Raw genomic sequence first — 22,128 nt, 5'->3', positions numbered from 1 at the left:
GAAGAGAAGGGGGGGGAGGGGGATCGGAGGTCGGGAGGGGGTGAGGAGAGGAGGTCGGGGGGGGGAGGGAGAAGGAGGTCGGGGGGGTGGGGGGCGGAGGAGAGGAGGTCGGGCGGAGGAGAGGGTCGGGTGGGGGGGGCGGAGGAGAGGGTCGGGTGGGGGGGGCGGAGGAGAGGGTCGGGTGGGGGGTGCGGAGGAGAGGAGGTCGGGTGGGGGGGGCGGAGGAGAGGGTCGGGTGGGGGGGGCGCGGAGGAGAGGTGGTCGGGTGGGGGGGGGGGCGGAGGAGAGGTGGTCGGGTGGGGGGGGGCGGAGGAGAGGAGGTCGGGTGGGGGGGGCGGACGGAGGAGAGGAGGTCGGGTGGGGACGGAGGAGAGGAGGGTCGCGGGGTGGGAGAGGCGGGGGGGAGGAGGAGTGGAGGTTGGGGGAGGGAGGTCGGGCCGAGGTAGGAGAGGTGAGGCGAGTCAGTCAGGCTGCTGAGGGTCGGGCCAAGGCGGTTGTGGAGGGGTGGGAGGGAGAGGGAGAGGGAGAGGGAGAGGGAGAGGGAGAGGGAGAGGGAGAGAGGAGAGGAGAGGAGAGGAGAGGAGGAGGTGAGGTGGGGGAGGGGAGGGGAGAGGAGAGGAGAGGTCGGTCCGAGGTTGGGGGGGGCGGCCTAGGCCAGGGAATTCGGATTTCGGAACATTTTGCAGTTTTTGGGCGACCCCGCCACAGATCGGCCCGGATTCCGGGCAAGGATGTAGTGGGAAGGCATGGGAATAAGATAGATCGAGAGCAAGCAGAATTATAGATAAAATTTGCACTGAGATCAAACACAGAGTGGCACGCTACAAAGATGGTGAGAAAACAGGGGCACAGTGATGGGAGGGGGAAGGGGAGAATGAAGAGCAGGAATGGTGATGGCAAAGTAGGAGCAAGATAAAGGCAAAGCCACAAGGAGAATAGTGTGAGGAAGGGGGAGGTAAATGGGAGAAACTGAAGAAAAAGGGAAATGGTGAGGGGCAACAATGAACGGAGAAATGACAAAAGGAATAGAAAAGGGTGAAGGGAGGAGAGAGATGATGGTTGAGAAAAGAGGGAGGGCGAGGGGAAATGGAGAAAAATAGGGACGAGCAAGACAAAAAAAAGAAAGCAAATAATGAAAGAATGGAGAAGAGCTGGAGGGCTACGGTAAGCACCAATGGCAAGATGTGCACCAGGGAATGGACAGCAGAAATGGCGAATGGTGTTAGCAGATGGACAGAGCACAGTGACATGATGTGGTGCAGGGCAGTGCGTGACATCTAGGTGTACTAAGGATAATGGAGACTGGAGCACGTGAAGAGAGTAAGTCACCTTCAGCAATACAACGAGAATGCAGAAAAAAACGAGACACATGAGCAATGTCATGGAAGATTCATTTGTGCTTAGCAAATAATTGTCTGCACTTTACGGTAGTTTTTATGGGCCCAAGTTTTGGCTGGAGTTTCTGTTTTTTTGGAGCAGCTAGTTTAGTTTGCAGTAACTTAGAAATCGCAATTCACGGTCTGTAGTTTGCTCCAGTTCTAGTGCGTTAGTTTAGTTTCATTTTAGTTCAGTTTTTTTCTCAAAAGGGGGCATTACCAGCCAATTACGCCTGTTTTGCAAGTTTAGGCAGTGAAAAGTTACTCCAAACTAACTTAGAACGGAGTAAGAGGCGACTTTTGTACGCTCAGAAAAACCTTACGTACACTTTAGAAATTAGGCGCAGGTTGCCAGCGATGGGGGGGTGGTGGAAGGGAAGTTAGGGGATTTTCCAATGCATTAAGCATTTCACTTTTAGCAATAAAGAGCCATCATCAATAACAAAGGATAAATATATCAATAAATCAACCATTAAGTCAATCAAAAAATAATCAATCAATAAATAAAAAAATCAAGTTTCTACTCACCTACTGCAGCACCTATCCGTTTGGGAGCACCGGGAGCCCTCCAAAAGCACACGCAGCCCTGCCTGCCGAAGAGCTGGTTGGGCAGGCCCCGCTGCCGAAGAGCTGCTGGTCGAGCGAGGCCCCGCCACCGGAGAGAAGTTCAGGCGGGCGCCGCCACCAAAGAGCTGGTCGGGCGGGAGCGGCGAGGCAAGGGACGATGAGGCAGGCAGGCCACTTGGCCCGGGATAGGGGCGGCAAACATCGCGACGTCCCTTCGGCCAGGGATAAGGTCGCCCGGAGACAGGACGTGCTGGGAGGGCCAGGACTACTGCGCACGCGCGCAGACTCCACTGTGCATGTGCACAGCTGCCGGCACTCTTTTCGGCGCAGGGCTGTAGCTCCGCCCCCAGCTGCTTGTGCTGCGCCGCGCCGACTGCTAAACTGGCCTGCTGAACACCCGAGAATTGCGAGGTAAGTTTTGGGCGCGCTTTTAATTCGACAAAAATAGGCGGGCCTCTCGGAGGTGCGTCGTTCTGCAGGACAGCCGAAACTTTGGCCCATAAATTCTAGCTGATTTTAGGAGAGATGAGGGCAAACAAGTTCAGTGGGTTAAAATAGAGCCCAACCTCGTGATTGCACCAGAAAGAGAAATTCAGACCCACAGAGAAAAGTTTTGACACAAAGGGAGGGGATGGGCAATTTAACAGAGAGCACACCAGGAGGGAGATGTGTTCTGGTACTCTTGAGGGAGAGACATTCAGATGGAGAATAAGCAAGTCAGAGAGGGAAAGGGAGTAATTCAGGCACTTAGAAAGAGAAGCCAAGATAGGAGGGTAGACAGAAAAAGATAGATCAGACACAGTGAAATGTTCAGACATTTAGCTGAAGACGATCATGACTGCAAAATTCAGACACATGGGAATGGAGACAGAATCTTAAAGACGTGGGGAGAATTTTAGAGAAGCATAGGCAATAAGGAGAGAAAGAAAGATGCAGAGCAAGAGAGAGAGGGACGTTCAGATTTCATGATATTCAAAACTACAAAGACACACGAGGCTAAAGAAGGTAAAACCACATGCATTCAGGGTTAGAGATGATAACCACAGATACATTAACATAAGAACATAAGAATTAGGAACAGGAGTAGGCCATCTAGTCCCTCGAGCCTGCTCTGCCATTCAATAAGATCATGGCTGATCTGGTCGTGGACTCAGCTCCACTTACCCGCCCTCTCCCCGTAACCCTTAATTCCCTTATTGCTTAAAAATCTATCTATCTTTGACTTGAAAACATTCAATGAGCCAGCCTCAACTGCTTCCTTGGGCAGAGAATTCCACAGATTCACAACCCTCTGGGAGAAGAAATTCTTTCTCAACTCGGTTTTAAATTGGCTCCTCCGTATTTTGAGGCTGTGCCCCCTAGTTCTAGTCTCCCCCACCAATGGAAACAACCTCTCTGCCTCTATCTTGTCTATCCCTTTCATGATTTTAAATGTTTCTATAAGATCACCCCTCATCCTTCTGAACTCCAAGGAGTAAAGACCCAGTCGACTCAATCTATCATCATAAGGTAACCCCCTCATTTCTGGAATCAGCCTAGTGAATCGTCTCTGTACCCCTTCCAAAGCTAGTATATCCTTCCTTAAGTAAGGTGACCAAAACTGCACGCAGTACTCCAGGTGCGGCCTTACCAATACCTTATACAGTTGCAGCAACACCTCCCTGCTTTTGTACTCCATCCCTCTCGCAATGAAGGCCAACATTCCATTCACCTTCCTGATTACCTGCTGCACCTGCAAACTAACTTTTTGGGATTATCTAAAAGAGTTTCATGCACAAGGACTCCCAGGTCCCTCTGCACCACAGCATGTTGTAATTTCTCCCCATTCAAATAATATTCCCTTTTACTGTTTTTTTTTCCCAAGGTGGATGACCTCACACTTTCCGACATTGTATTCCATCTGCCAAACCTTAGCCTATTCGCTTAACCTATCCAAATCTCCTTGCAGCCTCTCTGAGTCCTCTACACAACCCGCTTTCCCACTAATCTTAGTGTCATCTGCAAATTTTGTTGCACTACACTCTGTCCCCTCCTCTAGTTCATCTATGTATATTGTAAACAGTTGTGATCCCAGCACTGATCCCTGTGGCACACCACTAACCACTGATTTCCAACCGGAAAAGGACCCATTTATCCCGACTCTCTGCTTTCTGTTCGCCAGCCAATTCTCTATCCATGCTAATACATTTCCTCTGACTCCGCGTACCTTTATCTTCTGCAGTAACCTTTTGTGTGGCACCTTATCGAATGCCTTTTGAAAATCTAAATACACCACATCCATCGGTACACCTCTATCCACCATGCTCGTTATATCCTCAAAGAATTCCAGTAAGTTAGTTAAACATGATTTCCCCTTCATGAATCCATGCTGCGTCTGCTTGATTGCACTATTCCTATCCAGATGTCCCGCTATTTCTTCCTTAATGATAGTTTCAAGCATTTTCCCCACTACAGATGTTAAACTAACCGGCCTATAGTTACCTGCCTTTTGCCTGCCCCCTTTTTTAAACAGAGGCGTTACATTAGCTGCTCTCCAATCCGCTGGTACCTCCCCAGAGTCCAGAGAATTTTGGTAGATTATAACAAATGCATCTGCTGTAACTTCCGCCATCCCTTTTAATACCCTGGGATGCATTTCATCAGGACCAGGGGACTTGTCTACCTTCAGTCCCATTAGTCTGTCCAGCACTACCTCCCTAGTGATAGTGATCATCTCAAGGTCCTCCCTTCCCACATTCCTATGACCAGCAATTTTTGGCATGGTTTTTGTGTCTTCCACTGTGAAGACCGAAGAAAATAATTGTTTAAGGTCTCAGCCATTTCCACATTTCCCATTATTAAATCCCCCTTTTCATCTTCTAAGGGACCAATATTTACTTTAGTCACTCTTTTCCGTTTTATATATCTGTAAAAGCTTTTACTATCTGTTTTTATGTTTTGCGCAAGTTTACCTTCGTAATCTATCTTCCCTTTCTTTATTGCTTTCTTAGTCATTCTTTGCTGTTGCTTAAAATCTTCCCAATCCTCTAGTTTTCCACTAATCTTGGCCACCTTATACGCATTGGTCTTTGATTTGATACTTTCCTTTATTTCCTTGGTTATCCACGGCTGGTTATCTCTTCTCTTGCCACCCTTCTTTTTCACTGGAATACATTCTAGGATATAGAGGAAGAGAGAGAACCATAAATACGGAACATATATGTACATATAGAGAGTAGAGACATGTAGCCACACACAGGCCGAGATTAGCTCTGGTTGTTTACTATTAGACTTGTTGCGTGAGTGAGCCTCCCACTAGGATGTGTTTATAATACATGAAAATAAATAATTTTACTCCAACAAAATTAGTTATGTCCACGCTGTATATTCTGTTTATATGGACAATTGATTTGTACAATTAGTTTTTAGTTTATTTTTTGGGGGGAGTGGGGACAGAATTGCGGAAAGCCTCACATTTAGCAAGTAACCGAGAAGTGATCCACATAGTGACTTCAAGTGAAGGGAGTGGAAATTGGAGCAAAAGAACAGGACATGCATATTGAGTAGCTGGCTTATGAAAAGAAACAAACTGCTCCTGGTGGCAGCTTGTTTAGACTTGAACCACTGAGTGTATAACCCAACTGTGTTGCGCATAGCTGCAATACATAAAATTTGAAACTGCTTCCATGCATTAAAAGTGTGGAAAAAATTGGAAACTAAAAACGAGAATATTTTTCTCAACTGGTTATATTATTTTGTCTGGTAGTGGCAGTTGAGGATTTATCGGCGTCATTAACGCTAAACTTTAAAACATAAGAACATGACATAAGAAATAGGAGCAGGAGTAGGCCATTTGGCCCTTTGGGTCTGCTCCGCCATTCAGTAAGATCATGGCTGATCTGATCATGGACTCAGCTCCACTTCCCTGCCCGCACCCCATAACCCTTTACTCCCTTATTGCTTAACTCCCTTATCGCTTAAAAATCTGTCTATCTCCGCCATAAATATATTCAATGACTCAGCCTCCACAGCTCTCTGGGGCAGAGAATTCCATAGATTTACAACCCTCTGAGAGAAGAAATTTCTCCTCATCGCAGTTTTAAATGGGCGGCCCCTTATTCTGAGACTGTGGGCTCAAAATTGCCCAGGAGTTGGAACAACTTAATTTTTCTGGAGTATCTTAAAAATCCACATTTTGCACATTCAATTTGCACCAGTGTGAGTTATTTGGGACTTTTTTTTAGTTTAGTTTTATTTTTTTCAAAAGGGGGCCACTTTGGCCAGTTACTCCAAACTAACTTACGTCACCGTATGTGGCCACTTGTGAAAACACTTGTGGAGAGTTAAGAAAATTAAGAACATTAAAATGGGCTGCAAAAGCTTCTATAGGTATGTAAAGAGAAAAAGGTTAGTAAAGACAAACGTAGGTCCCCTGCAGTCAGAATCAGGGGAAGTCATAACTGGGAACAAAGAAATGGCATACCAATTGAACAAGCACTTTGGTTCGGTATTCACTAAGGAGGACACAAACAATCTTCCGGATATAAAAGGGGTCAGAGGGTCTAGTAAGAAGGAGGAACTGAGGGAAATCCTTATTAGTCAGGAAATTGTGTTGGGGAAATTGATGGGATTGAAGGCCGATAAATCACCATGGCCTGATGGACTGCATCCCAGAGTACTTAAGGAGGTGGCCTTGGAAATAGCGGATGCATTGACAGTCATTTTCCAACATTCCATAGACTCTGGATCAGTTCCTATCGAGTGGAGGGTAGCCAATGTAACCCCATTTTTTTTTAAAAGCAGGGAGAGAGAAAACAGGGAATTATAGACCGGTCAGCCTGACATCGATAGTGGGTAAAATGATGGAATCAATTATTAAGGATGTCATAGCAGCGCATTTGGAAAGAGGTGACATGATAGGTCCAAGTCAGCATGGATTTGTGAAAGGGAAATCATGCTTGACAAATCTTCTGGAATTTTTTGAGGATGTTTCCAGTAGAGTGGACAAGGAGGAACCAGTTGATGTGGTGTATTTGGACTTTCAGAAAGCTTTCGACAAGGTCCCACACAAGAGATTAATGTGCAAAGTTAAAGCACATGGGATTGGGGGTAGTGTGCTGACATGGATTGAGAACTGGTTGGCAGACAGGAAGCAAAGAGTAGGAATAAATGGGTACTTTTCAGAATGGCAGGCAGTGACTAGTGGGGTACCGCAAGGTTCTGTGCTGGGGCCCTAGCTGTTTACATTGTACACTAATGATTTAGACGAGGGGATTAAATGTAGTATCTCCAAGTTTGCGGATGACACAAAGTTGGGTGGCAGTGTGAGCTGCGAGGAGGATGCTATGAGGCTGCAGAGTGACTTGGATAGGTTAGGTGAGTGGGCAAATGCATGGCAATTGAAGTATAATGTGGATAAATGTGAGGTTATCCACGTTGGTTGTAAAAACAGAGAGACAGACTATTATCTGAATGGTGACCGATTAGTAAAAGGGGAGGTGCAACGAGACCTGGGTGTCATGGTACATCAGTCACTGAAGGTTGGCATGCAGGTACAGCAGGCGGTTAATAAAGCAAATGGCATGTTGGCCTTCATAGCGAGGGGATTTGAGTACAGAGGCAGGGAGGTGTTACTACAGTTGTACAGGGCCTTGGTGAGGCCACACCTGGAGTATTGTGTACAGTTTTGGTCTCCTAACTTGAGGAAGGACATTCTTGCTACTGAGGGAGTGCAGCGAAGGTTCACCAGACTGATTCTCGGGATGGCAGGACTGACATATCAAGAAAGACTGGATCAACTGAGCTTGTATTCACTGGAGTTCAGAAGAATGAGAGGGGATCTCATAGAAACGTTTAAAATTCTGACTGGTTTAGACAGGTTAGATGCAGGAAGAATGTTCCCAGTGTTGGAGAAGTCCAGAACCAGGGGTCACAGTCTAAGAGTAAGGCATTTAGGTCCGAGATGAGGAGAAACTTCTTCACCCAGAGAGTGGTGAGCCTGTGGAATTCTCTACCACAGAAAGTTGTTGAGGCCAATTCACTAAATATATTCAAAAAGGAGTTAGATGTAGTCTTTACTACTAGGGGGGGTCAAGGGGTATGGCGAGAAAGCAGGAATAGGGTACTGAAGTTGCATGTTCAGCCATGAACTCATTGAATGGCGGTGCAGGCTCGAAGGGCCCAATGGCCTACTCCTGCACCTATTTTCTATGTTTCTTTGTTTCTAATCAGCGCAGGTAGGTACATCGGAGGCCAGCAGAACTTAATGACTTGACTAAAGAATGTGAATAGGATCAAACAGCTATACAGGACATCATATGACAAACTTCGCAAAGTTAATTTACTATACAACAGAAGCATTCATGGAAGCTTCAACTACAAAAATAAAAGAAGTAAAGAGACGAAACATATTTACATAATTTTTTCAAAATATTCAAATAAAAAATAGAAGTACCTCCTGCTCATAATTTTTATGTACTATGTTCTCAGCCGCCGAAGCTCACCCACCATCAGCCCGCCCCTTACAAACAACCCTACCTCCCGGGGTTGGGGATCAGACCCTTCAGGATCAGAACAGCACCTAGGGTCAGAGATCGGACACGTCTGGGGATCAGATCTTACCTAGAGGTCGGGGATCGGAACCCACCCTGCGGTTCGGAATTCCCTCCCCCCCCCCGCCCCACCCCACCCCCGGGATCAAAACTCCCCCCCCCCCATCCCCGTTGCCCTGGCTTGGGCCCGCACCAACCTGCTTATTGTGGCCTTCTATCCAGCGTCCCCTTCCCCCCCCCCCCCCCCCCCCCCCCCCCCCGACCTGAAGCCAGACTGTCAGTCTTCAGCCCGAGCTGGCCTGTGCGTGAGGCCACTTGGCCTGGGATAGGGGCGGGACGAACGGCGGGACGCTGGGGTCGAGGTCCAATGCCCATGTGGAGAGCTGCCAGCACTGTTTTTGGCGCAGGGTTCTAGCTCCGCCCCCGATTCGACTGACCACACTGCGCGAAGACCTGGGAGAGGCCGGACAGTGTGCAAAGTCAGGAGGATTTTTTTCCAGCGCATTTCACATCCTAGAAAAGCGGAGCAAGTAGGGTGAGTGCGCCGAAAAACGGCAGCGGCCAAATTTGAGCCCTAAGTCCCCTAGTTTTAGTTTCCCTATGAGTGGAAATATCCTCTCTGCATCCACCCTGTCGATCCCCCTCATTATCTTATAAGTTTCAATAAGATCACCTCTCATTCTTCTGAACAATGTGTATAGGCTCAACCTATCCTCATAAGTCAACCCCCTCATCTCCGGAATCAACCTAGTGAACCTTCTCTGAACAGCCTCTAATGCAAGTATATCCCTCCTTAAATAAAACTTTAGTCACCACTTAATAGTATTAAGATACTTGGAGTCAGCTGAAGATGGATCACAAGTTTGGGAACATTTATAATGCACAATAATGTAGGAATTTTGAGTTACTTAACTAAATCTAATCTTCTGTCATTACATAGATGTAGATAGATACAATAATTTTTTGGGTAAAATGTCATGTGTACAGCCACTCTAGTACAGCAGCTAACAGAAGCATTATGTATATTGACTTAAGTTGACTATTTATTTAAGTAGTTTAATCAAATCTATTCGGACAAAGGATATGAAGCTCTATTAACTTCATGGAGAACACTGCAAGCTGGCTGGCTTCACTAGCTGGCACAGTCTGCTCCTCTGACTCATTCCTTCCCTTATTTTGCAGGCCCCTTTACTGCGTCACTTGGCATGTATTTGGAATCTCCATATAAAATGAAATCTTCATTTACACAGATCCATGCATGTGCGAATAATTGGTGTCAATGCAGCTTTTGTGTGTAGGATTGTCCTGTGACATTTCTAACAACCAAGAATTGCTTCACACAAAAATAATTGAAAGCTGACAGATTCCATTCACAACCTCCATTTGAGGTCATTAATCACGTGGGATAAATATCATGAATTCCCACAATGGTACTCCATTAGATGCATTACCTTATGGAGCTGCATCTTATTGGATAGTCTGATACTTTTACTTCATAGCAGTTGTGCCACTTCTCAGGCAAACATTGATTATAATAGTATCCAAATAAGGTTTTACAAAATATCGTTGGACTGCTATAAAGCTTGCATTCTCCAGTTCAACTTCAGCATTCACACTAATTCATAGTCAATGTCAATTGCCTTTGTTGATGATTACATTAGCCGCACACTATGAAGCATCTTTGCATGTAACTTTGCAGTATGTTGTACATGTGAGAAATTAATCTGTAACCTAAGGTTATTCCATAGTCATTCCAATGTAGTGAAAACCTGATGGGATTGAATCACCGGGGCAGATGAGAACTCAACCAATGATGAACAAATCTCTTTAGCACTAAGTAGACTATTAATACTCTTGTTGAACAAGCTTGACTGTAGTATTTCCATTGATTGCCTTCTAAGTGTGCTACGCTCTCTCCAATTACTAATTTCCATCTCCTTGGTTTGTTAATTCCATTTAAACTACACTGAAACAAACAGATGGCAATGGTGGCTGGGAAATCCAGAAGAAAGAGGAAAATCCGCAGCGAGCTCAGTCTTGCCTATCGCAGCTAATGGCTTTAGTGCTTTACCAAATCCATATTGGCCTAGTGATGGATGTCACAATCCTAATTAGCAGATTGCTATCTTAAGCTCAAACCCAGTGGCCTGGATAAGACGAGTTTGGACTTTCAGTCATAAGATCATAACTGGAGCTGTATTACAAGAATTAGTGCTGTTCAAGGTGGACCTGTATGCTAATCCTAATATTTGAACTGCTGCAGCTGCTTGACAACATTCTGTGTTTTATCAGGAAGGTCTGCTTTAATGCTTGCAGAGTTTTTGATGCTCCCACTTGTGAAGCTCTGCAAGACCACTTCATCTTGAGTTCTGTTCTGTAGACCCTCAAACACATTCCTTATCCTTTTTGAATCCGGGCTGTTGGTTTATGCATTGGGCCAAGGGAAAACACTGGCTTGACAAGTGATATCTCACCGCAAACTTGTGCAGTATTGCTGTGCTCTCTGAAACAAGGGTGTGTTTTCTGAAAAATTTGTTAAAATTCTCTTTAGAGGCACCCTGTTCTTAATGCCATCAATATTACGAAAAAGAATTTGGGTAGAATGAAATTGTGATCGTGGTTTTATAACCTAATCAATTTTATTTCCCTATTTTACCAAAGTGAGTGAAAAATAATGAGGATAAATTTATAATAACTAATGTGGTTGTATCCCAATTTTCAATTTATTCCAGTGAATAAAACTTAGACAAAACTAAACTAACTTCTTTGGCTTTACCTTCCCAAAATTAAACTTTCCTGCCGTACAAATATTCTATGTGACAGTACTTTCCTCAAGTACAAACTTGTATTGTCTATAAACCACTTCATTACACAATTTAAAACATCAAATCAGTGTTGTAATGGAGCATATCTAGGGCGATTACCTTTTGCGGAGCCCAAAAGCTAGGCAGGGTTTGGATCATGGCTTGAGTTTGAATATTGGTGATACAAATTCATCACAATACTTCCAAATAATATGAGACAGGAGTAAGTGGAGAAAAAAATTGACTTTTTAAAAAAAAATCTAACTTTTACCCTTCTGTTTATATTTTAGAATTATTTTTGTTAGAGTCCATTCAAAAATGGAACTATCCAGTTTAAAACTACTGGTGGTAATCTAAATTTAACAGTCTTTGCCTCCACAGTCCCAACTCCTTGTTATCCATGACCTGCTCATAGACCTCTGCCATTTTATAATCAGCCACTGAAAGGCCCATGAGAGCAGCTGTGGGTGAATTTTGATTCATTTTCTCCTTTGTGACTCCTTGTGGTGGAAGCCATTGACTTCTCCCCAAGAGGGGATGTCTGTGATCAGATACTTGCTATTTGGGAAGCCTCGGGCGCAGACTTCATGTAGCCGTTTTGTGCGACAGCATGAAATTCCCTTTATTTAAATATGTTGTCGAATTAAAATAACAGCTGATGCAGCTAAAAGCTTAGTTTAATGCTACACTTGCTAAATTGCTAACCTTCTATAGATTCATTGTGACAGATGGTCTTTTTGGTTGCAGGGCGTGGATTCCATCAGAGAATATCCAGGATATTGGTGTTAATGTTCATCAGCTGGCAGTAAAACGAAGTCTTGGTTGGAAGAAAGCCTGCGATGAGCTAGAATTGCACCAGCGCTTTGTCCGTGAAGGGAGGTTCTGGAAGAGTAAAGCAGAGGATAAAATGGAAGAAGAAGCAGAATCCAGCATCTCTTCCACAAGTAATGAGCAGGTAGGTTTTCCATGCAAGTGTTCATTTGTTTGGTTGTTTTTAATATATTCAGTTTTATTTGGAAGTATTCTGAAGCCTGTAAATGACTCTCGAGTTACTACAGGTGATGTTCCTCAATAGTTTGGGATAAATGCACGATTTGATGTGATGCCGAGCTGTGCAGACCAAGCGAGAGCCCAGGTTTGATCCGTAGTCTCTGCTGAGCCAATAGGATGGTTTAATCCAGTGGTTTGGAGCACTCCGATTGGCCTGTGCGTTCTGGCTAGGGAGAGGAGAATTAGCTGGATTGATTTCGAGGGATCAGTGGACAGCAATGTCGAGTGATTTTAGCATCTGGCTGGATCGAATAGCTTGCTAGTACTCGTTGTCTAGGCTTACCCACTAAGAGTAACCATTTGGGTGTGCAGTGCTAGTACTTGTGGAACTATCCCAGCGAAAGACACTGCCTTCAGGAGAGAACAAATAAAAGTTGCGGGTACAGAGGTGCAGTGATTATGGAGTAACAACCTTGAGATTATGACTTCAGATCCCACCATTGGCAAACCGTAGAGCTAAATGTAATCATTTGTGGTATGGAACTAGAAACAGGCAGCAGAGTTTGAAATGAGTTGTCGGCTGGTTGCTCGAAGATATCTGATAGCAAGGATGACTGGCCTTTGCTCCTTTTTCTTCCACATGAGGAAGCACCTGGCTTCTGCTTAGTAATTCCCCCCTGGTCGGGATAGACTTGTATCTAGAGAAATCACGGGCACAAATTCCACAACCTGTGCTCTTGTTTGTCGAACCTTAAAATAATAAATTAAACATCTGAAATTGACCAGCTTTAAAAATTCAGTAAAACGAAATCATTTTTTAAAAATTAGGAAAATCCCATTCGTTGATAAAACAGTGCTCATGTAGATTAAACTATAACAATTCAATACAGATGAGTGATTACAAGACAGAAATATCATCAAGGGGTTTAAGAGATCATCATGAACCAAATGGATAAAGCTGCTGTAGTTACATCTACCTCAACAAAATGACTAGATAGATATCGTCATTATACTTGTACTGTGTAGCTGGTGGGGCAGCTTTATTCCACACCTCAGGAAGGATATGTTGGCCTTGGAGAGGGCGCAGTGCAGCTTCACCAGAACGATACCGGGGCTAAAAGGGTTGCATTATGAGAACAGGTTGCACAGACCTGGCTTGTATTCTCTCGCGTGTAGAAGAGTAAAGGGTGATCCAATTGAGTAAAGGGGTTAGATAGAGAGAAACTATTTCCTCTGGTAGGGGAATCCAGAACAAGGGGGCAGAACCTTAACGTTTAGAGCTAGGCCTTCTTTACATAAAGAGTAGTGGAACACTCTTTGCCAAAAAGCTGTTGCGGCTAGTTTAATTGAAAATTTCAAAACTGATGGACAGATTTTTGTTGGGTTAGGGAATTGAGGGGTTATGGAACCGGGTTGGGGGTGGGGCAGGTAGATGGAGTTGAGAAACAATCGGCCATAATCTAGTTAAATGGCAGAACAGGCTCAAGGGGCTGAATAGCCTATTCCTGTTCCCAATTCCAAGAATTAATCATTGCAAAATAATAACTGATTACCAGGAAATAATGCAATCAGAGTAACTAATCATAGCAGTGATTGCAAGATAAGATCTCTTCAAGGGCCTCAGAAAAGGTTACATAACCCGAGAGAGATGTTTGAACTGTTTCCAGCCATTATCTGAAGTCCAACATATCACTGCCTTGACACCACTGAAGTATTATGTTGAAATGTATAATATACTGTTAAAGCAGTTTTATTCAATATTCAGATTATTTTACAGCTGCAAGATGGCAGATAAGACAAAATGATTGCAACAAATAATCAAGTGAATCTATAACTAGCCACTGGAAAATGATTAATTTGTATAATTTTGATAAACTTAGAATAGAAGTAGGTCAAATTTAATGCCTGACTTTAACTGTTTAAACTGAATTTTCAATAATGCATATTGGTAAAAGAACAAAGAATAGGACATTTTGCACAGCAAAGTCCCACAAACAGCAATTAGATAAATGAGCAGATAATGTGCTGGTTGAAGGTTAAATGTTAGCCATGACACCACAGGCGATATACTCTGCTCTTCTTTGAATAATGCCATGGGATCTTTTATATCCATCTGAAGGGGCAGACAGAGCCTCGGTCAAGTTCTCATCCGAATGTTAAGCCTCGAACAGTACAGCACTCCCTAAGCACCCTCACAGAGCAGCAAAGGTTATTGCAGTGTATTGAAAAGGACATGAAATGTGAGGAGGTCAAGCAAGAGCAATCTGCATCTAAAGTCCCTAAGTGCTGTACTGAAGTGTCAGCCTAGATCATTGTGCTCAAGTCTTGAGTGGGATTTCAACCCAGGACTTCTAACTCAGAGGTGTGCTACTACTGAGAAGCCAGCAGGAGCCTAGAAATAGGTCAGTTAGTTAAAGTGTCACTGGAGACAAAAATAGGAAGTAAAAAATAATATTTTGCATTTAACATTGATGTGTAAATAATTTTTTAAAATGTTTTTATTTTGTTTCATATTGAGATTTTTGAGTAACTCAGACTCTCTAGCCACACAGCTAAAAATGTCAACATTAGTTTTCAGTTTTTAAACTACTGGTATGTTACTAGGAGACCAGGATAAATAGTCTCCAAGGTAAACATGGTCTGACTTAAGGAAAATAGGAAGTTATATTCTGCAGGTTACTGAATAACAGATTTGTTGACTAAGATTGTAGTTAAATAAATATATTCCTAATCCTTCGATCCATGCTTGGCTATCCAGCCCTTTTTGAGTTCTATACTTTTTCAGCAATAACCCAATTTATTACCAGTGTCACTGATACAATTTAATATGTCTTTACTATACAGTACAAATGCACACGAGGCCCATACTTGAGAGAAGGTCACTCTGTGACCAGTAACCTTTATTAGCCAGCACTAAAGTGAAGGTGATGGGTGGAGCTTCCCCTTTTATACCTGAGAGTCCAGGTTAGGAGTGTCTCCCACAAGTTCACCACCTAGTGGTCAGTGTTCTCACGGTGTACAACTTAGGTCAGTTTATACATGGGTTACAATGACAGTTGAATACATGACACAATTATAGTCCTAATGTTGCTGTATTTGTACAATCAAACAGTTACCCACAGTACAGTGCTTGCAAATTCTTCAGAATGTTGGTACTGTTGTGAAAACATCAGCTGACTGCTCTCCTCACATGGAAATGTCAAAATGACAAGTGCTGTCATAAAAATGTTTAAGCTTCAAGCATAGAAAAAACAAATGTACCCCAGCAAACCTCCCAGTGTTACTGCCTGCAGAGGAATATAATTACAGAATATTTAAATCAAAATGGCTAGCTGCACCATTGGCACAGAATCCAAAATAAAAATTAATAAACCCTTAGCCTTTTTATTTTTATATATATATAAATACATATATATATATATATATATATATATATATATATAGTTGTAATGACTTACACATTGCAAGTGATGTTTCTTTAAATTCACATTATCTCCAATGCTATGTTTATGAAATAACCTTTTTAGCAAAAGATCCTTTTTTTGGCTGAACATAAATACAGGTAGAATTCTACTCCATGTCGTTATCTCCTATATTAAACTCAATTAGTGAATACTATGCCAGTATGCCTGTGCTGCTACCAAGATAGTCACGGTGAAGAGAGGTAGAAACAAGACATTGCAGAATATTTTTATTACCGGGACTGTTATTTTTAGATCCAATAAGATGGGATATTACAGCTGATCTTAGTGCAACATCTACAAGCTTCAAATGATATATGTTGTACTTTTATAGCAGAAGAGCACACAAGAACCCAGGAGCAAGAAATCCAGACGGAATCAACATTCAGACGCCAAAGATGAAGTAAGCGTAACCAAAAATATGATGGGGCACAGGAACCTGTAATTATGTCTTGTATTGGCCAGAATTATATTTGAGAATATTTAATGGTCACATGAATTGTGAATAAGTACAGTTGTTATGCAGACATATGACATCTTTTACTGGGAGATTGAGAAAACCACTTGCATAGAATTGCATGGAAATTACAACTTAAACAGGCTGTTTGGCTAAACTGGTCCTTGTTGGTAGTTATCCTTCACGCAAGCAGTAGTCCCAACCCCATGTGTCTGCCCGCCCTGTCCCTATATCCCTTTATTCCCCCTTCCCTATATCCCTTTATTCCTCACTCCTTCAACCACCTATCTAAACTATTTAATGTTGACTAGGTCTCTGCTTCAATCACTAAATCTAGTAGTCATTCCACAACCTTCTGAGTAAAAACATTTCTCTTGCTCTCTGTCTTAAATCTCTTGCATTTAATCTTGTATCTATGTCCCCTTATTCTAGATTCTTCAATCACTGGAAATAGTCTCTTTCTATCTACTCTGTCCATCTATCAAATCACCCCTTAATCCTCTGTTCTAAGACAACAGTCCTAATTTTCAAGTCTTTTTTTTTGTATTTTGACATATCAGCCAGCATCCTAGAGAATCTGCACTGTACTCTCTTTATTGCCTCAACACCTTTCCCATAGCATTGAGCCTAAAACTGCATATAGAACACCCAACTGTGGCCATAAGATCTTGTGCAGATTCCCCATTATGTCTTGACTTTTTTTTATTCTGTACCTCTTGCCATAAACCCAGATTTCATTAGGTTTTTATGGCGATATCTATTTGAGGTGCTACTTTTCATGTCTTGTGAACCTGGACCCAAAATTCCTCTGCTCTCCAACATTTCTCCATTGAAAGTATAGTTCTTAAATTTTAAACCAAAATGTGCTCCATCACATTTACTGATGATTGAATTCTCCATATTTCATAACTTTTACTCTTCAGTAATTGTCTCCAGTGTGGTTCCTTGTGGTTCAGACTTTCTGCACATCCAAGTACACCATATCTACTCTGTTTCCCCCATCCATCTCCACAAAGACCTCTGTCGGGTTTGTCCAGCACAATCTCCCTGTCTGAAATCCATGTTGGCTGCTTCTAATTATTTTCTCCATCTAAATATTTAATAATTTCATCTTTAATTCAACATTCCAAAATGTTCTCTGACAGATGTTTAACTGACCTATAATAGGCAGGTTAGGTCTGTCTCATAAGAACATAAGTATTAGGAACAGGAGTAGGCCATCTAGCCCCTCGAGCCTGCTCCGCCATTCAACAAGATCATGGCTGATCTGGCCGTGGACTCAGCTCCACTTACCCGCCCGCTCCCCGTAACCCTTAATTCCCTTATTGGTTAAAAATCTATCTATCTGTGATTTGAATACATTCAATGAGCTAGCCTCAACTGCTTCCTTGGGCAGAGAATTCCACAGATTCACAACCCTCTGGGAGAAGAAATTCCTTCTCAACTCGGTTTTAAATTGGCTTCCCCGTATTTTGAGGCTGTGCCCCCTAGTTCTAGTCTCCCCGACCAGTGGAAACAACCTCTCTGCCTCTATCTTGTCTATCCCTTTCATTATTTTAAATGTTTCTATAAGATCACCCCTCATCCTTCTGAACTCCAACGAGTAAAGACCCAGTCTACTCAATCTATCATCATAAGGTAACCCTCTCATCTCCGGAATAAGCCTAGTGAATCGTCTCTGTACCCCCTCCAAAGCTAGTATCTCTTCCTTAAGTAAGGTGACCAAAAATGCACACAGTACTCCAGGTGCGGCCTCACCAATACACTATACAGTTGCAGTACGACCTCCCTGCTTTTGTACTCCGTCCCTCTCGCAATGAAGGCCAACATTCCATTCGCCTTCCTGATTACCTGCTGCACCTGCAAACTAACTTTTTGACTCATGCACAAGGACCCCACTTTCAGACATTGTATTCCATCTGCCAAACCTTAGCCCATTTGCTTAATCTAGCCAAATCTCTTTGTAGCCTCTCTGTGTCCTCAACACAACCCGCTTTCCCACTAATCGTAGTGTCATCTGCAAATTTTGTTACACTGCTCTCTGTCCCCTCTTCCAGGTCATCTATGTATATTGTAAACAGTTGTGGTCCCAGCACCGATCCCTGTGGCACACCACTAACCACCGATTTCCAACCCGAAAAGGACCCACTTATTCCGACTCTCTGGTTTCTGTTAGCCAACCAATTCTCTATCCATGTTAATACATTTCCTCTGACTCCGCGTACCTTTATCTTCTGCAGTAACCTTTTGTGTGGCACCTTATCGAATGCCTTTTGGAAATCTAAATACACCACATCCATCGGTACACCTCTATCCACCATGCTCATTATATCCTCAAAGAATTCCAGTAAATTAGTTAAACATGATTTCCCCTTCATGAATCCATGGTGCGTCTGCTTGATTGCACTATTCCTATCTAGATGTCCGCTATTTTTTCCTTAATGATAGCTTCAAGCATTTTCCCCACTACAGATGTTAAACTAACCGGCCTATAGTTACCTGCCTTTTGTCTGCCCCCTTTTTTAAAACAGAGGCGTTACATTAGCTGCTTTCCAATCCGCTGGTACCTCCCCAGAGTCCAAAGAATTTTGGTAGATTATAACGAATGCATCTGCTATAACTTCCGCCATCTCTTTTAATACCCTGGAATGCATTTCGTCCGGACCAGGGGACTTGTCTACCTTGAGTCCCATTAGCCTGTCCAGCACTACCCCCCTAGTGATAGTGATTATCTCAAGGTCCTCCCTTCCCACATTCCCGTGACCAGCAATTTTTGGCATGGTTTTTGTGTCTTCCACTGTGAAGACTGAAGCAAAATAATTGTTTAAAGTCTCAGCCATTTCCACATTTCCCATTATTAAATCCCCCTTCTCATCTTCTAAGGGACCAACATTTACTTTAGTCACTCTTTTCCGTTTTATATATCGGTAAAAGCTTTTACTATCTGTTTTTATGTTTTACGCAAGTTTACTTTCGTAATCTATCTTTCCTTTCTTTATTGCTTTCTTAGTCATTCTTTGCTGTTGTTTAAAATTTTCCCAGTCTTTTAGTTTCCCATTAACCTTGGCCACCTTATACGCTTTTTGAAAATGGGTATTACATTGGCCACTCTCCAGTCCTCCAGCACACATTCACCCTCGATAGAACCCTGCCTCTGTTTTTGCTTCCCTCATTCCCCTCAGAATACTTGGTTTGATCCCATCAGGACCTGGTGCTTTTATTTATTATATCTCTTGTATTGCTTTTAAACAATTCACAATTTACCACCTCCCAATATCTTTCCCTTTTGTAAACACTGACACAAAGTACTTGTTAAGTATCCCTGCCAACTTCCACTTGTCCTCCACTCACTATCCTTTCCTCTCGGGACACAGTTCACATTTAACAATTTTTTTGTTCGGTTAATTTGTAGAATATTTTACTGTTCTTTAAACATTTTGTGAAATTCTCTCCTCGTACTTCCTCCTTGTTTCTTTATCCCTTAACCCCTTTCCTTATTTTGTCTAATTCTCTCATTTTTATCATAATTTATAGGCTCCATAAGCGCTCTACTTCAAATTTAATTTGTTTATAATCTCTTTATTTTTTCCATGGCATTCTGAAACTTGAAGCAGTCTTTTTTTATATACTGCAACTTTGCAACCTCCTTTTATATAAAAAAAATCCATTGTTGATCTACAGTCTTGTGTTAATTTCTCATCACAGCTTGTAATTCAGTATGTATGGACTTTAAACATTTCCTAAGTATGTACCTAAATTTAGTAAAATCTAACAAGATTAGAACAGTTTTACGCACTGTTCAGATACTGCTCATTATGGTTAACTGCATTTGGTTTGTCAAAGCTTGTCACTACAGGTGTATAAAACATAGTACTAGTCAGAATGGTCAAGTAGATAGATTTGGAATTTGAGCAATGTAGTGACAGGCTATTACTTAGTATTTTCTGAATTGTATGTGCAGTTTAAAGAGTGCAAACTAGGAAATGGCATGATCTCAGAATCGTTACGCTTTCTATGCCTAACACAAAGAAAGAACATTTCATCCCATCTGATGTATATGTTAAGCTGAGAAGGTTGTCTGTCATAAACTAAATTGTTGCCTGGGCATTAAAATAAGGTTGACAAGCTTGCTTAGACCGCAGATCTAAACCTGGTCAATGACCTCCCCCGTTACGTGCGTACATGTCGTTGACTGTGCTAAGGATTTTGTATGGGAAGGGGAAAGCATATTCAAATCTTGTTAGTGCTTGTGTTTTCTTTCCCTTTTTAGGAACCAGAACCTGAAATGGAGGCCGTCAGTTCCAGCCAAGAAATACCTACAGTGCCACCACAACCCGAGAAGGTTTCAGTTGCAACGCAAACAAAGAAGCCAAGTGCCTCCTCACCAAGAATGTTACATCGGAGCACCCAGACTAATAATGACCTCCCCTGTCAAAATATGTGCCATGAAAAGTACACCAAAATATTTAATGATTTTAAGGAACGTATGAAAGCGGAGCACAAAAGGGAGACTGAACGCGTTGTGAGAGAAGCGCTGGAAAAGGTACAGATCGTTTTTGGCTCAAACCTTCTGTTTAGTTCAGGGATTCAAATAACGTTTAGAAATACTCCAAACATTTTGCTACATGTGACGTAAACTGAGATCCTAAGGCTTTTACAACATTTGTACCTTTAGTTGATTCATGCTACAAGTTATATGTGATCTAAGAGCGTCGTTTGAAAAAAGGTAAGTATATCTGTACAAATTTATTTTTAGAAGATGTGCACACACCGTTCCCATTTTCCTGGACATGAAAAGAAGTTGAATTTATTTGGGTTTTAGTTAGCTTTACTTGGTGTGGGGTGGCAAGGGGGAGAGATTTGCTGCATCCTTTTCCTATATACAAATGATAAAGTAGTGCCGTTGGACATTCTTGACCATTGTAGCAAAGTATCTCTGTCTAGTCATGACCTAATACCTCCTTTTCTCCAAATATGGGTGCCACATTCCAAGGTACCAACAAGTTCCAGTTGTATTCCAAAATTTGTAAGCAATAGCAGGTCACATTGGAACCCATTCCATAGTTGGATGTTCCCAGCAAGGAACAACATTTACAGTGCTATGGTCAGCAAATTGTGGGCCTGCAGTGCCTGATTTTCTGTCCATGTAATGGGTTGAATCATGAAGACGCATTAGAGAAGCTTAAATTAAAAACCAGCAAGGCTGGACATGCACAGCAGCTCTGTCAATATCTGAAGAAAAACGATGGCATAACCTGTTGGCTATAGACCCTCATCAGCATTGGAAACTGGAAGATAAGCAAGCCCTTTTATAGAACTGGATAAAAGTAAGGGGAGCAACAGGTAAATGCCAGTGTCAAGTACGCTGACTCCTGTTAGAGAGGCAATAAATGGATCGCGCTGCCTCTCTCCCATCACTTTGTTCAGGTCTATAAAGGAACTTGCTTACCTTCCACTTTCAGGTCTGACTAAAGGTGTACCCCCAAAATGGTCACCTCCTTTTTTGCTCTTTACAGATGTTGATGGACCTACAGTGCATTTTTCAACATTTTCAGTTTTAAAGATTTGATTTGCAGCCTTTACAGGTTGTCTTTTAATCTGGAGAAGGAGCTAATGGGGCCGGGAACGCATGGAATAAAATATTAAATGGCGTGGTTCGGGTAAACCCAGATTATTACTTCACAGTAAGCAAAGAAAACAGAATTGGAAATGATTTAAAATTCAATTTAGATCATTGGCAGGAAAAATGTTTGGACAATTGAGCAATCAAGGTACTAGAGACAAACATGTCTTGTTTAAAATATAATTGGATGCCATAATAACAAACTGAATAGATGGGCCAAATTATCTTCATCCCTGACTTTACTTGTGCTCTTATTCTAGTGGAGGTGATTGGAAAATGTTTTCTTTGCAAATTAATGCATTAGGCAGTCTTGCAGCTCA

The 22,128-nt window shown here is 42.5% G+C and overlaps 1 protein-coding gene across 9 annotated transcripts in view; it reads left to right on the top strand.

The window, feature by feature from the left end:
- The window catches only part of zmynd11 (zinc finger, MYND-type containing 11), a 223,277-nt gene that overhangs the window by 175,765 nt on the left and 25,384 nt on the right, over positions 1-22,128 (top strand). For 8 of the 9 annotated variants that reach the window (XM_070881598.1, XM_070881597.1, XM_070881595.1 and 5 more), the window contains 3 exons: positions 12,025-12,232; positions 16,063-16,131; positions 20,456-20,728. In XM_070881598.1, the coding sequence (XP_070737699.1) occupies positions 12,025-12,232; positions 16,063-16,131; positions 20,456-20,728 (550 nt within the window). The remainder of the gene's footprint in view (positions 1-12,024; positions 12,233-16,062; positions 16,132-20,455; positions 20,729-22,128) is intronic. The other variant, XM_070881603.1, reaches the window with a different exon arrangement.

Source organism: Pristiophorus japonicus, chromosome 5, assembly GCF_044704955.1.
Source record: "Pristiophorus japonicus isolate sPriJap1 chromosome 5, sPriJap1.hap1, whole genome shotgun sequence".
Lineage (NCBI taxonomy): Eukaryota > Metazoa > Chordata > Chondrichthyes > Pristiophoridae > Pristiophorus > Pristiophorus japonicus.
Note: the sequence above shows the minus strand (reverse complement) of the source record. Positions and strands in the feature narration are given on the sequence as shown.